Source organism: Diadema antillarum, unplaced genomic scaffold, assembly GCF_040938485.1.
Source record: "Diadema antillarum isolate AM-2024a unplaced genomic scaffold, OU_Dant_1.0 seq00001133_RagTag, whole genome shotgun sequence".
Taxonomy (NCBI): domain Eukaryota; kingdom Metazoa; phylum Echinodermata; class Echinoidea; order Diadematoida; family Diadematidae; genus Diadema; species Diadema antillarum.
In genome coordinates this window covers 54,047-69,631 of record NW_027271945.1, presented here as the reverse complement: position 1 = coordinate 69,631, position 15,585 = coordinate 54,047, and the positions used below count along the sequence as shown (strand labels likewise).

Here is a 15,585-nt window from a genome sequence, read left to right as displayed (position 1 = left end):
ATGAGGAGACTAGAGGATATGACGTATGTGCGGACAACGATATAAAGAAAATATAAAGGGAATTCCACAAAAAAAAAAAAATCATTTTTCATGAAAGTTACACATTCCATCAACTTGATACTGACTTATGTTAAGGGTAACAATTATTCCCCCTGCTTTCTAAAGCGGTTAGTTAAATGCTACTTCATAATGCTGGAAAAGTGATCTCATGTTGCATTTTCCTTATATTTTCTTTATATTCTTGTCCACACAGACTGCGATAAGCTTGCATAATACGGTAATACCAGCTAGATCGCATTTTTCTCGTCACTGTTTGTAAGCATGCGATCTGTAAGGGTAGGTTTGTTTTCTATCTCCGCCTTCACTTCATTCTCGACTTCGTCCCCATCAGTCACCGCCCACGCCTGTACCTTCCCGGTGCCGAGCAGCTGGAAGCAGAGCGCTCCCAGGAGGCTGAGACCCGCTGTCATATAGAACACTTTCCCCCAACCCTTTGGGTCGGACTACAGGGATAAATGAGATGAGTGAAACGAGTGAGATGAGTGAAAGATTCAGTTCAGTTCCAATTTATTTCGTGTTTTTTTTCACAATAAAATAATATATAAACATAAATCTGACTTTCTTCAGTGAAACAAATGATGCATTATCATTTGTACAAAGAAAACAATAATTAAAAACTTACAGTAAGGATACATTACAATGGTTGATGAAGTAACGATAGTGGAATAATTGTCAGTACGCATTGTGTGAAAAAAAACAATGGAGGGACCCACTAAAAAAAAACAAACAGAGTTCGCAGAGTGTGGGCTCCTCTTAGATAAAAAGATTTGGTGTACAGATTGATTTAAAACAGCAACAGCAACTATTCCTGTATTAAGAAATACGTTATACACACAATAAGATATGGAGTTATACATAAAGACATACCAACATAGAGACATACATACACAAACGGAGGAATAAGTAGGGGCCTACAACAAGTCCTTTCAAAAAGTAGCGCATAAATTTGAGAATTAGATTCGTGAAAATTTGGGAACAAATCAGGAACACAAGGAAATTATGAATTTTTAAGGTTTAGAGATCAACACAAATTGGCAACTGCGGGTGACGTATAGTTGTTGAGCGCTATCCTTTCTGTATCTACACAGACATTCACGAATCCTCATTTTCCTCAAATATTTTGACACAGAGAGAACTTAAATCTGCCAATGAAGACGTAAAAGCCGGTATATTACAGTTATCATAATTATATACCAAGGGGGGGGGGGGGGCAATTCAGTGTTTTGTCAGTGATTTTCACTGACAAATTTGCTCTGAGCTAATCACATGCAAGGATTTCAGTAGCTCAAAACAGTTGTCACTGATTGAAAAATTTTATGAAACGCTCTCCAGGACTCAAGAAATTTCTTCTCGGAAGAAATAAAAAAAAAATTGTGAATTTCTGAGTAAAAATCGAATCGAGAGCTGATCAAGTTTAACTAACTCACCTGTAATGAATTGCAGATTTGTCTGTAAACTCTCTAATCTTCCGGAGTTGATAATCTTTTCAGTGTGTATGCTTTTTCCAAAAATTTTCAAGTTTTCACTCTTCTACTTCACTAATTTCTGTTTTCATCAGAAAGCAACTTTCCATTCAGGAACTAAAAAAAAAAACGACAACAACAATCAAAACACGATGATGACATCATTACCTGATCCGCGGTCATGAAACCGATGACCACTGGTCCAACGAAGCCGCTTGCCACTCCCAGACAGTTGCCGATCCCAAACACGGTGCCGGCGAAGCGGGGAGCCAGGTCCGACGGGTTTGCAAAGAACCCAGAGTAGGCGATCCCAACGCCGAGCATGCCTGTCGACATCAGAGCCACGACAAAACGGTGGTCGCATCCGACATGTGGCATGGCGGCTAGCGATATCGCTGCCACCACGGCTCCTGCAAACGAAAATAGGTATCGATGTTCACACCGTTTTATATGATATATGATATATGATTTGATTATGTATATATATATATATATATATATATATATATATATATATGAGATATTATATTATAAGATATGTAAGCACATTATCATGAGGGATGTTTTAATACCAAGACATCTGAGCTTGTCAGCTTGTTTAATAGCATCAAAAAATCACGCAAAAAGAAAAAGAAGCACTATCAAAATGTAATGAGGGTCCATGCTGCCGTGTCATTCTGTTTTGTTTGTGAAGCCTGGTCCACCCGGATTAGACGAGTAGCATATCTAAAAAAACAAATAAGTAGATATGCAGTTTTTCTTTAATACCAGCGATGTTCTATATACATTAACAACACAATTTGAAGAGTTTTATCGCCAAACGAGCTAACTCCATTCTTGTCAAGTTGAGATATTTGTGATTAAAGCTGTTACAAAACAAGGAAAATAATGAGGAAATACAGATTACTTTTAGTCATAACTTCTACAATATTTCTTGTCATGTTACAAGTGAGGTATTACTGGAAAGGTTTTATTTTGCTCTATCTGATGCTGGACTAAATTTGAAATGTTTTGAAAATGGCGCTTAGCCTATTTTGCAATAAAACTCTTCATTTCGTAACGAGACTACAGCGATGACGGAAATGGACAAGAAATTAAAGTGAATGTCTGTATTATGTAATATATAAAATGAAAATAATGAAAAGGAATATACCGGTGTTGGTCATAAGCTTCCTCGTTGTCGTTTTTGTGAGATATTTCTTATGGAGGATGTGGTCAGATAGGCATGCTGCTGCTACCATGGAGATACCAAAGACGTAGTAAGGTAGTGCCCCCAGTAGACCAATCTGCGGAAAGACGGTGAGAGGATGTCCGTAATTTTTTAGTACGAAATATTTGAAGAGTTTCATCGTAAAATGGACAACTCGCTTTTGTATTTTAAGTAAATAATCGTAAAATGAAAGCTTTCAGTCACTATCCGTGATACCTCATCTGTAACATAACAAGGAATATTCTTGAATTTGAAATAAAAAAAAAAAAATGTCCCCAACTCTTTTGTTATTATTCTTTGGGGTTTTTTAGGAGCTTTAATCGTAAATATCTCAACTTAAAATGAACGCGGTTAGCTAGTTTTGTGATAAATCTCTTCATTTATTGTACCGAAATAAATCTCTTTTAATGTTCGAGGTGCAGTTCATCCACTAAACAAGGTGTTCTAACGTAAGTTTGTACTGCTCGTCCTTCTATTTTACCCTTCCACTAAAGGAAACCAACACCCAAAGAGAAATGTGGATTGAGTGAAAGCAGCAACATTAGTAGAACATAATAATCATTAGTGAAAGTTTGAGGAAAATCGGACAATCGATGCGAATTAGTTATGAATTTTTAAAGTTTTGGTGTTGGAACCGCTGGGTGAGGAGACGACTAGAGGGTATGGCGTTATGTGTCCCAATACAAAGAAAATAAAAAAGGAATTCCACAAAACTTAATTTTTCATGAAAATTACACATTCTATCAACTCGATACTGACATATGTGAAGGGTGGCAATTATTCCCCCTGCTTTCTGAAAGCAGTAAGTCAAATGCTCTTTCATTATGCTAGAAAAAGTGAAAGCATGTTGAATTTTCTTTATATTTTCTTTATAATTGTTGTCCACACATGGTGTCATAAACTCAAGTAGTCTCCTCATCCAGCGGTTTCAACACCAAAATTTTGAAGATTCATAACTTTTGCATCGATTGTCTGATTTTCCTCAAACTTTCACTTATGTGTTCTACTAATATTGGTGCTTTCACTCAATCCATATTTGCTCTTTGGGTTTGGGTTCCCTTTAAACTCTCATTTAATCTTACACCCAAAAATCTCATACTTTTTTCCCTTTACCTTCAAGGAGCAGTTTATCAGCTAGATAAATGTACTCTAGCGTAAAGTCCAAACTTTCCTTCGGTGGGATGAATTGGTAAGTTAGTTTCTGTTCTTTGTTTCATTATGACAGAAAAATGTCTGCAGAAAACATAACTTCTTTTTCAGAACAAAGTGATGTATGTATTTCACGGAAGAATTCATCATTACATCGTGACGTTAATACATACAGTAGTACCGTAGCCCCTGATAGAATTTAGCCAATTAAGGCAAGTTGTAAGCTAGGCGTTATCGTCATAATATGATATTATCATTCGATACTTACATTAAATGCGTTGAATCGGAGAACGTGTCTCAGGAAAAGCGGAATGTTTATCATAAATGTCAAGACCACGAATCCAGATATAGTTACCATGGCGATGTTAAATGCTGCTGTTCTCCATGACGTTAATATTGCCCTTAAAGGTATTGAGGACTCCTATAGAGGTTTGAGAGAGAGAAAAAAAAAAGAAAGAAGAAGAAACAAAGTGGAATTCACTAATTTAGCCAAGAGGACTTTGTCGCTGGATATATGGAGATAGACCTCTAACCTTTGGAGCATGAAAAACCTCATCCTTTAATGATGAGAATGATTTGATTACTATAAATCTGACATTCTTGGTATTGATTATATTAATAGTTTTGATAGAAATTAATCCAATTCTTTTGTCGTCTACCCTCATTATCATTGTCATTGCAATGGTAATGACTATGATGCTGATGGTAATGAAAACAGCATGGAATACCAATAAATTATGGACAGATTTCTAAGTCGCAGATGATACATTATTCTATTTCAAGAGCTTCTGACACGGTAATTATTACAATCCAATGTTACAACTTGACAGGATACTGTTGTTATTGGCGTCCAGCAATGTAAAATTCCTGACTGAATAGTTGTTACCATGATTTCGTTTTGCAGATGAAAATGTTGTTCATTTCAGCTTAGCCTGAGTAATTTATACATTTTAACAGAAAATCATACTTGAAGTAACATCAAAGCATCACACAAATATTCGATAAAAAAGAGCTTATGTAATGAGTATAAGTACTCACAAGAATCTTTAAAATATTTAAGAAAATAAAATGGAATCACAGAAGGATACATTACAATGGTTTCCAGTTTAAGAAACGAAAGTATGCAGGGGTGTGTCATCGTCAGTTTTTGTTAGTTTCTAGATAAATTTCTCTCATGGTCTCTTATCGAGATGTTTTCAACAGATTTTAGGCAGAAAGCGTCAACTCACTTTTTCGCTTTTGCGACACCTCTGACTCTCGATAAGGTCTTGTTCTCGGCTTGATATCCAAGGATGATACAAAGGCTCTTCAGAAATGGTAATGCACCAAAGTATAGCCCAGATCAGCGAGAGTGACCCTGTAAAGAGGCAGGAAAAACATATAGGACCTATATAAACGCACATGCATAACCTTACTTACATCAATATGACACGTTAATTACGTCTATACTGTATTTTGAAGAGTTTTATTGCAAAATGAGCTAAGCTCCATATTTAACATTTCAAAGAAAAACCATCATCAGATAGAGCAAAACAAAGCGTCTCAACGTTCAAGTAAAATATCATTTATAGCATAACAAGGAATATTCTAGAAGTCATGATTAGATATACTAGTTAACCCGTATTTTTTATTATTTTCTTTGTTTCTTTTTAGCAGCTTTAGTCACAAATATCTCAATTTAACAGGAACGGAGTTAGCTTGTTTTGCAATAAACACATCATATGCCAATATATGTGTGTGCATGTGTTTGCGTGTATTTTCGTTGTCTGCCTTTTTGTGTGTATAGAGACGTCCATCGAGAATCGTATCCTTTTGTTACTAAGTGTCATGGTCTTTTATCGAATCTCCATGCTATTTTTACCAAAGTTTTAAGACTAAAGTAGGGGCCTATCGGGAGTGAGAATATCAAACAAGTTTTGAAACAAATGCAGTAATGCAGATTACCATAATATCATCTGCGGTAGTTTCGAGGGAACGTTTTGAAAGGCCACTTCAAAGTGCAAGTCAGTTCCGGTACTCTTGACGAATGGATACCCCATTCATCCCATGCTGTGACATTGCTCGTTGTATAGTCGCATGTTTGTTCGCTCAAGCGATTTTGTTCTGTCAAGCATGATCACGATAGCAGTGCAAAACAAGTTTAACGAACATTGTTAAAAGAGTAAATACGTGTACATCCCAGTTTCGTACTTAATACTATTTCGAGCAAATTGGAGAGAAAAACCAAAGATGGGTTTAGAGGGTAGAAACTGGACGGGGAGGACAGAGGGAAGAGATTAAAAGAAGGGTTCAAAATCAGATTTTAATCCGTATCCGCAGATTTCTCACCTTTCACCGTCATTCAGTCCATTCTCAAATCAACAAAACAATTTACTCAGTATCGAACATTTTGCACTTACTTGTGGTCTTTTACTACAAGCTTCAAAACTCGAGTATCAACACACGTGATTGTGTTCTTTGTTTTGCTTTGTTTCGTTTTTGCTGCCGACATCTACATCATGTACATGGTTCCCGTACCTAAAATGTAAAAGGAAGAAGTCCATCCTAGTTTCGAACAAATAAGTCCCGAAAAGGTAAGTCCACAAGCACAGCCAACTGCAGATCCTGGAAGACGGGAATAAGCAGAGAAGTAAATAACTATGAACATTATAACTTTCCCTTATACACTAACTTGCATTTCAGAAAAAAAAACTGTTAAAAAACAGTTCACAAAATATATCAGAATAAAAACAAAAAGATAATTTCGTCCTATATGTATTCAAAGGTACAAATCATTCCCTCGACATATTTCATACAGTGATCTAGTTTCCTTATTTTCTTGAAGAGCCTTGCCAACTGTTCTTTGGATGTCTGAGAGCAATGAATCTTTTTTTAATATTCACTTTCAATATTTTTAATATTGTTGTACTATTGTGACATCGCTATTTCAACCGTTCCCATCTAGCTCTAGAAAGGTAGCACTCATAACTATTCATAAGTTTGAATTCACACTTGTGTTGAGCAAAATTATTTGTCCTATTTTCACTGATTATTCATGACGTCATATGCATTCAATGGGTTCACATGGCTATTTGCTGCGGGGGACTTTAACTGAACGGAATAACGCTTTAAATACCTTGCTTTTAAAAAGTACAATAATCATTGAAAGATATTACAGCCGTACACCTCCAGCTTTTTTCTAACCATTAAATAAAATTTAAAGCAACATCGTTATGATTAATCTGAAGTATGTTGGAAGTTTATAGACATTATGACTGAAATGATAAAAGTTGCTTTGGGGCTAAAATAATAGTTATACTTGGAGGCTGTAGTGGCATGGTTTAAAGTATAAACGTCTCGTTTTATATCAATTATCTTTGACTTTTTCACCATTATATGTGAACACTCATTGTTTACTACTACGACCTCAAATACAGCAATAAATGAAGGATGAAATAGGTACGCATTATTCGTCAGGCAAGTAATATGCAAGAGACTTGTTCTGCAACATACGCAATATCATACTCTCTAAAAAAAATCGAGTGAAAATATTCCCTTTTAAAGGAGTGAATTCAAAAAAGAGTGAATTTAGAGTGAAATTGGAGTGAATTTTGAGTGAAAATGTTTATTTTCACTCATTTTGGAGTGACCTCAAGGATCACTCGAAGATTTTGGAGTGATCCCTGAGGTCACTCTAAAACGAGTGAAACTGAACATTTTCACTCAAAATTCACTTCAATCTCACTCTAAATTCACTCTTTTTTGAATTCACTCCTTTAAGAGTGAATATTTTCACTCGATTTTTTTTAAGAGAGTAAAGCAAGAAAGCAACTTACATATTAAGTTATGTACAAATTGGAGAAAGGATAGAGAATACTTCACAATCCAATCTCTGATGTGAATGGCGACCTTGAACTCAAAGTGCTACCGAAAGGAAATCTATTTTTTTCAACTCTCTTCCGATGTAACACATACAAACAGGAAAAATAAAGACAAAACAATGACTGGTCATAGGTCAGAATACACCCAACAATTTCATTAGACGTCGATAGGCCACTAATTGACACTACAGGTATTACCTTCAGGGTAAACTTGTGTATTACCTTGTTCATATACGATAACAGTATACCCCTGATTTCTGTCGAAATGTGGAACAATGTAGTGTAGAGACGTGGAACAATAAAAATAAAAAATAGACATTGCCTATAGGGCAAACTTGGATACTCTTACCTTGTTTTCGTATGGAACCAGTATACCCCTGATATTGTGTAGAAATCAAATTACAGCAAAACGTGCAATTGAAAACTGATTGTTCAAAAGCTTTGAAAGGTGACAATTTTGGTAGTGACCGGATCTATTTTTTGATATCCTTGTGTTCAGTAGTCAGGTTTGATATAATAAAGCATTTAAGAATCCTTAATCAACTTAGTGACTTTTTGATGTACAAATTGGAGAAAGGATAGAGAATACTTCACAATCCAATCTCTGATGTGAATGGCGACCTTGAACTCAAAGTGCTACCGAAAGGAAATCTATTTTTTTCAACTCTCTTCCGATGTAACACATACAAACAGGAAAAATAAAGACAAAACAATGACTGGTCATAGGTCAGAATACACCCAACAATTTCATTAGACGTCGATAGGCCACTAATTGACACTACAGGTATTACATTCAGGGTAAACTTGTGTATTACCTTGTTCATATACGATAACAGTATACCCCTGATTTCTGTCGAAATGTGGAACAATGTAGTGTAGAGACGTGGAACAATAAAAATTAAAAATAGACATTGCCTATAGGGCAAACTTGGATACTCTTACCTTGTTTTCGTATGGAACCAGTATACCCCTGATATTGTGTAGAAATCAAATTACAGCAAAACGTGCAATTGAAAACTGATTGTTCAAAAGCTTTGAAAGGTGACAATTTTGGTAGTGACCGGATCTATTTTATGATATCCTTGTGTTCAGTAGTCAGGTTTGATATAACAAAGCATTTAAGAATCCTTAATCAACTTAGTGACTTTTTGATGTGTTTGTTGTTTATGGATGTCTTACAAGTGACAGTCTCACGTTTTAATCTTCCGCACGCGTACTGTTGTTTTCATTTCAATCCATTCCAACATCATCAACAAAGTGAAGAGTTTAACCGCAAAACGAGCTAACTCCATTCTTGTTAGATTAAGACCTTTTGTGATTAAAGCAGCAAAACCAAAGAAATAAGGAATATTTCTTATCATAACTTCAAGAATATTACTTGTTATGGTTGAAGAGAGGTATTACTGGAAATGTGTAATATGATGTTGTTTAATCTGATGATAGACTTATTAAATTTTGAAATGTTAAAAAAATTACGCGTAGCCCATTTCTCGATTTTAGCTTTTAAAGACAGCTAGATTCAACAATTTTGAGGCACCACAACATAATTAAATCGTTACAATTTAGGGATTTTTTCGTGCAGTGTCTTGTCAACGTGTCAGATTGAAAAAAAGAAATCAAAAACATTAAAAAAATCATAACCTTATTACCTGACGTAATGAAGAGGGTTATTTTGGTTCTTTCGTTTTCCGGTGCCCATTTGGTGATTAGAGTGTTGGCCGCGGGAAATGAGGTCGTCTGGACAGAGAAACGATGAAATATCAGCACAGTAAAGTATAGTTCATGTGCAATTTTAAGTGATTAAATTGACCTATAGAACTATAGTCCCGTGTTGACGTTTGCAAAGTCTTTATTAAATTCCGATGGTGACATAACAAAATACAACATCAAGTACTACTATACTGCTACTACTGCTATTATTATTATCATTATTATTACTACTACTACTACTTCTACTACTACTCTACTACTACTACTACTACTACTCTACAACAACAACAACAACAACAACTACTACTACTACTACTACTACTACTACTACTACCACTACTACTACTACTAATAATAATATGTTTTGTTGCACTAATACAGCCGTGGTGACTTTTTCGGGGGGTGGGGAGGTAGGATGCATCTATTCTGCAAAATAGTCACATGATTTGCATTATAGTTACAAGCCCTAACCACGCTCAATTATTTGGCAAAAAAAAATTACCAAAAATAAGTTTTTATTTCAATTAGACCATTACTACTAGTACCAGTAGGGCCTACTGTTACTAATACTTCTACTACTACTACTACTACTGCTGCTGCTACTACTACTATATAGGCCTACTACTTCTAATGATGATGATAATGACAATATAGAGCTGATGTGTTGCATTAACCCAAACATGAGTTTTTTTTTTTTTTTTTTTTGGGGGGGGGGATGGAGGGATGGTAGCTGTATTTACCAAATAATCAAGAAAAAAAATCTAATTTTTATTATAGCTAAACGCTCAAACCAATGGGACTTGTAAACTGTCAGCGTCTGTATCTCACCTACAAATTTTCATATTGGTCACGTTGGTACCGGATTCTATTTCAGCTTCTGTCACCCTGTTTCACATGTTTGATAAAAGTTATTCTGCACCTCTTAGGTAACTTGAAGATATAATCCATCTTGAACTTTTAAGAACCAGCTGGAATACGTCTGAAGGGTACAACCAGGAAGCGTATTTTTTATTTACACCACTGCTCCGCCACAATTCCCAGAAATACGAAAGAAACGGCTATCAAGTCTTTGACTTTATTATTCTCTCAAGCCTTGAGCCTGACGGAATAAACCGTTACATATACTTTAGAAATTAAGAGCAAAAATGAAAACAAGATGTTGAGCTAGACCCCAATTGGGAGTCGAACCACCGTGACACCATACCTTCTGAATAACAGACCAAACCCTAACACACCGTGCCAAAGCGAGGTGATGCCGAGAACGGTGGTCATTGTCATTAAGAAGTAGGCCCTATGCGAACACAATTTGTCTGAGGTAGAGTCCCTATACTCGTAGTCTTAGGGCGCGAGCCGTTTCTTTGGGATTTTTTTTTATATTGTGGCGGAGCAGTGGTGTAAATAAAAAATACGCAACCAGGAAACAACTCATGTTGAATTGTTCGTTTTAGCTAATAGGGCCTACAAGAAAAAAAACCAACATGTTCCCGTACGAAGATTTTTATGGGTTGATATTTGTTCTTTTCTATCTTGGGTGGTTTTAAGACAGATTAAAATACGAGATTTTTGTCATTTCTGCATGTGTAATCAGTCAGACCGCAACGCCCTGAAAAGCCTTCGCATTTATCGTACGCGTATGCATGGACCTCGCACACATGATTATGTAATAAGATGGGAGACCACATTTTTAGAGTGTCTGTAAAACTAAACGACACGAGCAATCTACATGATTTATACATCGATAAAAAGCTCAAGAGTTGTACTTTGATGAACTTCGACCACTTTAAAGATTATGACATATTAAATATACTTAACAAGGGATTTATAAAACATAAAATTTGCATATTTTTCACTTTTTTTTGGGTGGTACACTAGACCAATGGAATAAACGTGGAGCAAAATGGAAGAGGTATGAAATGAAAGGGAATATATCATTCCATGAAAATATAATAATTTCATGTGGACTGATTCTATGAACGGGTCAGGCTGCAGGATAAATCATTGTGTCGTACAGTTAATTTCTGACGAATATGACAAGATTTCAGTTTGCCGCGAATGCGCGTACCTGATTGGTTAATTCCCTCTGAGTAGAGAGTGGTGGAGAGTTGAATGAACTTCGCGGAATGACAGCAAACGTGTACTGTACAAGTGTACATAACAGTAATACACTGTGTGTAGATGACAGTGTAGGATCCTACGGTGTGTGTGTGTGTGCGCGCACAATGTATATTATACGCGCTCGGGATCAGGCAACTGCAACTAAGATCTCCACGTAAACAACAAGAACAACACTCCACTCTGATCGACAGCGCAGCTCAACTTTGGTTTGGATTTTGTTTACACAACTACATGTAGATAGAGTAATGTGCATTAATGAATAGCATATAAATCAATAATAAAAGATCTAGCACATACTTGCACACATGATCAGTTCTTTGGGGCTTTCTATTTTGTATTAGAATAATTGTTCCATATTAATCCACTGTATACATCGCTGAGTCATTTATCTAATCATACCCTGGGAGCGCATGATCATTCATGTATCTTAAATTGCTACACTATGGTTTTTACTCGACGAGACTTTCAATTTTTATAGGTTTCTAGGTGATGGACCAATTCAGTTCTTACTGTGCTGTTATAGCAAGTATCTCTAGAACGTTTACAGTCATTAATGTGGTGATTCAAGCTATGAACGGGTCGGGTTGCAAGTAAATAGAAAGCCTTGTTATAATTTGTCTCAGGGTCGTTTTGAAAATATCGATATAATGCAGAGATAAGAATTATGTTATCATAAGTTTATTTTTTATAATGTAAGCATTAAAAGGTGTGATTTATTTCAAAGATTCACAAACCATGTCAATTAGTCACGGATAGTAGATCTTCATGTCGTCAATAAGTGAATCTCGTCGACCATGCACTTCGTCTCTGAATATCTCGCAAAATCTCGGGTGCTGAAAAGGACATGCGCAAAAACCTGCGCGTAAGATAAATTTTTGATTTGAGCTCATTAACAGCCGCATTGCGGTCTGACTGCAATGAATAAGAAATTGTGAGAGCTTAACATCGTCAACTTGCTGATTTGAATATTCATAAGGACTGGTCAAGAAATGTTTTCCGAAAAAAATTGAAATATTTCAAAATGTCATATCTTCCTTATTTTTTATCCGATTTATGTCATTTTAGTATCATTCTATATGAAATATTTTTCCTTCTTTTGAATTTTTTTTTAATTCGATTTCCTCTTTAATGACAAACCAATTGGATACTTGTCATAAAGATGACGTCATCGCCTGTTTACTTCTCATATATGCGTGTGTTCATGTGACCGAATATCACTATCAACTCTTGAATTCCATATTTTTTGTCCAATTCTAATGGTCACAGGAACCCCTATCATTTTTTACGTCTGATATTACTCCATTCACAGATGTCAACTTTAAAACATGACGCCGAACTCACTTGAACTTAACTTTAATTCACCTCAGCGAGTCCAGACACAAGCCTGGTGACGAAAAATAAGGGCACGCTGACTTCCACTGCCAGCGGAGCGGCGAGGTTCATGAGAGCTGACACACCCGCACCGACTCCCATCAACCACTTTCCCCCGAAGCGATCGGAGAGCCATCCGGAAGGTATCATGCCGATGGTCTGGCCAATGAAGTAGGCACCGAGAAGGAGTTCTTGTAGGTGGCTGCTCCATTGAAATTTGGCTTGCTGTGTTGGGTGCACGTTGAAAGTCCAGTTATTGAGTAGTAAAGAACAGCATTCATATTGTAAATGTGATGATAACCACATGGTCTCAATTATCCCGGCTCTGTCAGGGTATCCCCCGGGTAGCCTCTTCAGTGTTTCCGCTGCTGTACCAGAGGGGACTCTCTGACATTAGTATTCTCTAAGATTTTTTTCAAGTGTCCATTTATGCAACTAAGTTTAGAGGGACATCTGGGGGGGGGGGGGGCAAATATCTTCTCTTAAGGACGTAAGCACATGGCGGGATTCGAACTCGGGACCTCTGACATGTCTGATTGAAAGTCAGGATTCCTACGCACTATGCCACAGGGCCTCCACGATTATGCTCCTAGGCCCCAAGAATCTACCATTAGGTCCATAGTTGTATATGGCATGACCGACCGAAAGCAATGTAGAAATAATATTATACATTATGTGGAAGAAAACAGACAAGATAATATCACTTTCGATACGGAGCCTTGTATAAGGCCAGGATTACATTATGTTTTCACGCCAGTTTGCATTTGGTGAAAACATTTCCGGTATCAAATCTCTTACTAGTATGCTAATGTCGGGGCTTTTTATGTGATTTCAATTTGTTTCCTAAAAGTAACATAAATGGTATTGAGATTCCTTCTGCAAACAGAAGTTCCATCGTTCGACAGTGTGTTTAGAGAGTCAAGTCTGTGAGCACACTGTAAACACAACTGTTCTTTCTGACAGGGATGTTTATTACTTGTCGCCCTCTACATATTTTATCACATTTACCTTCTTGGTTGAATTGAATTTAATTGAGTTGAATATACTAACGCAATATGACCTATCAGTTCTACAGTAGGTTTCCTCTTTTACTGTTTTGTTTTATATTCTGACTTGATCGATCAGTATTGAAACCCACTAATGTTTCTCTTTTATGTTTATGGGTTTATAGACAAAACAGCGTATTCTTCAATATGCTCATATTATTACGTCGTATACAGGTATAAGAATTTACCATTTCGGGGTAATTTTAATTTTCAAGACATGAATATTTAAAAATGGCATAACTTCTATCATAAGAGACATTGTGCAAAGACACAGTATACACTGCAAATATTTGTATTCATTTATTCATGTAATAAATTGCCTGTTCATTATCTCATTCATCCAAATACAACACTAAAACAAAATGCCAACAAAAGTGGTTCCTACCCGGATTCTTACCTGTAAAGTTGAAGTGTTCCTTACGCCGTCTTCCACATCCATTGCAGAGTCAGAACACGAATTGTGCGCAGATGAGTTTATGGTGTCATTCTGCGCAGCCTCACCGTGATTGGTCTCTGCTATGATTGTCATGACAACGCTCATATTGATGCGCAGGGAGTACAACACTGTAAGACCGACGAAAGACATCGTGGCAAAATACATTCGCACAGAGCAGAGTCCTATAAGAGAGTCAGAACAGTCAACAAAGATAAAAAGCCAATACAGACAACATTTTTACGCTCCCAAGGCTTCCCACACCAGGAGGATTGAAAAATAAAATTGTTTAAATCCAGAGAGAGTTTAATCCTCGAATGATAAAACGCTATTCCTTTTAAGTCGATAATCAATATTTCACACGTCTTAATTTTTATCTTATTTGTTGTATTCGAAAATTTTCTCATTCAATTTATTATGTTTATTGAAACCTTATGTTTTAATGTTACGTTTGTTAAAATGTTATGTTTGTTAAACCTTGTAATATGGAACACTAAAACACACAAAACTAGTTTTCATCTTTTTTCAAAATGTTTTTATCACGCCATTGATTTCATCAAGACAACTTTTTAAAATAATGAGAACCACAACTGCTTTATCCACTTGCGAATACTTTTCCTATTGTTCGAAAAACCTTAGCATTAGAAACATTGTCTATTTAATGATTCTGTCAGTATGATATAAATATGAAATATCTTTGATTTGTGTTTTCCTCATTTAATCTTCTTGAGGTGTATTTTGCAACTGAGAATTTATATTTCTTAAAATACACTGGCGTTATCGGCAAAATAAACTAAAATCAAACAAACTTGAACATTACGGCCAGTCACGAAAAAACAAACAAACAAAATAACGTGGAGTCTTGCAAAAGATCCGGAAAATCCGGTCATTCGAATTCATTATCGGAGCATTCAAATTCAAGAGAGGAGCATGCATTTCAGCAATGAGCATTCAAATTCATCTCAAGCTGGCGACGGCGGTCATTCAACTTCGTGAATAGGCAACCATGTTTCAATTAGCTGCATTCAATTTAAAAGAAGTCATGAATTTAGTTAGTTTTGGGCCGTGTCTGTGTGCCTTTTTCATTTTGCTTTGAATATATTGGGATTTATGATGAAGAATATAAGCATAAACAACTGTGAGTCTTCTACACGATGTGTTTACACTG

At 36.1% G+C, this 15,585-nt stretch overlaps 1 protein-coding gene across 1 annotated transcript; it reads right to left on the bottom strand.

Annotated features, from left to right (window-relative positions):
• Positions 1-287: 287 nt before the first annotated feature.
• On the bottom strand, positions 288-14,570 carry LOC139744061 (sialin-like). The gene is made up of 5 exons (XM_071654516.1): positions 14,382-14,570; positions 12,930-13,163; positions 2,677-2,809; positions 1,692-1,933; positions 288-503 (listed from the first exon to the last, which is right to left on the bottom strand). Exons 1-5 carry the CDS (start codon positions 14,568-14,570, stop codon positions 288-290), a joined length of 1,014 nt encoding a protein of 337 aa, XP_071510617.1.
• Positions 14,571-15,585: the final 1,015 nt, after the last annotated feature.